This window comes from Sphaeroforma arctica, assembly GCF_001186125.1.
Source record: "Sphaeroforma arctica JP610 unplaced genomic scaffold supercont1.13504, whole genome shotgun sequence".
Taxonomy (NCBI): domain Eukaryota; class Ichthyosporea; order Ichthyophonida; genus Sphaeroforma; species Sphaeroforma arctica.
Window position 1 is genome coordinate 1 of NW_014027054.1, and position 650 is coordinate 650.

Genomic DNA, 650 nt, shown 5'->3' on the forward strand with positions numbered 1-650 from the left:
ACTGTGTTGAATGTATGCCAGGTGACCTCATTGTGGTTGAATGTATGTTAGATGACCTCACTGTGGTTCAATCTATGTCAGGTGACCTCCCTCTGGTTGAATCTGTGTCAGGTGACCTCACTGTGGTTGAATCTATGTCAGGTGACCTCACTGTGGTTCAATCGATGTCAGGTGACCTCACTGTGATTGAATCTATGTCAGGTGACCTCACTGTGGTTCAATCTATGTCAGATGACCTCACTGTGGTTCAATCTATGTCAGGTGACCTCACTGTGGCTGAACAAATGTCAGGTGATCTCACTGTGGCTGAATGTATGCCAGGTGACCTCACTGTGATTGAATCTATGTCAGGTGACCTCACTGTGGTTGAATGTATGTCAGGTGACCTCACTGGGGCTGAATGTATGTAGGGTGACCTCACTGTGGTTGAATGTATGTCAGGTGACCTCACTGTGGTTGAATGTATGTCAGATGACCTCACTGTGGTTGAACGTATGTCAGGTGATCTTACTGTGGCTGAATGTATGCCAGGTGACCTCATTGTGGTTCAATCTATGTCATGTGACCTCCCTCTGGTTGAATCTGTGTCAGGTGACCTCACTGTGGTTGAATCTATGTCAGGTGACCTCACTGTGGCTGAATCTATGTCA

The 650-nt window shown here is 46.8% G+C and overlaps 1 protein-coding gene across 1 annotated transcript; it reads left to right on the plus strand.

Moving 5' to 3' along the window:
* The first annotated feature begins 5 nt into the window (after positions 1-5).
* Positions 6-439, plus strand: SARC_18063 (hypothetical protein). The gene has a single exon (XM_014287854.1). The coding sequence runs from the start codon at positions 15-17 to the stop codon at positions 408-410; it is 396 nt and encodes a 131-aa protein (XP_014143329.1). The 5' UTR covers positions 6-14; the 3' UTR covers positions 411-439.
* The last annotated feature ends 211 nt before the right edge of the window (positions 440-650 follow it).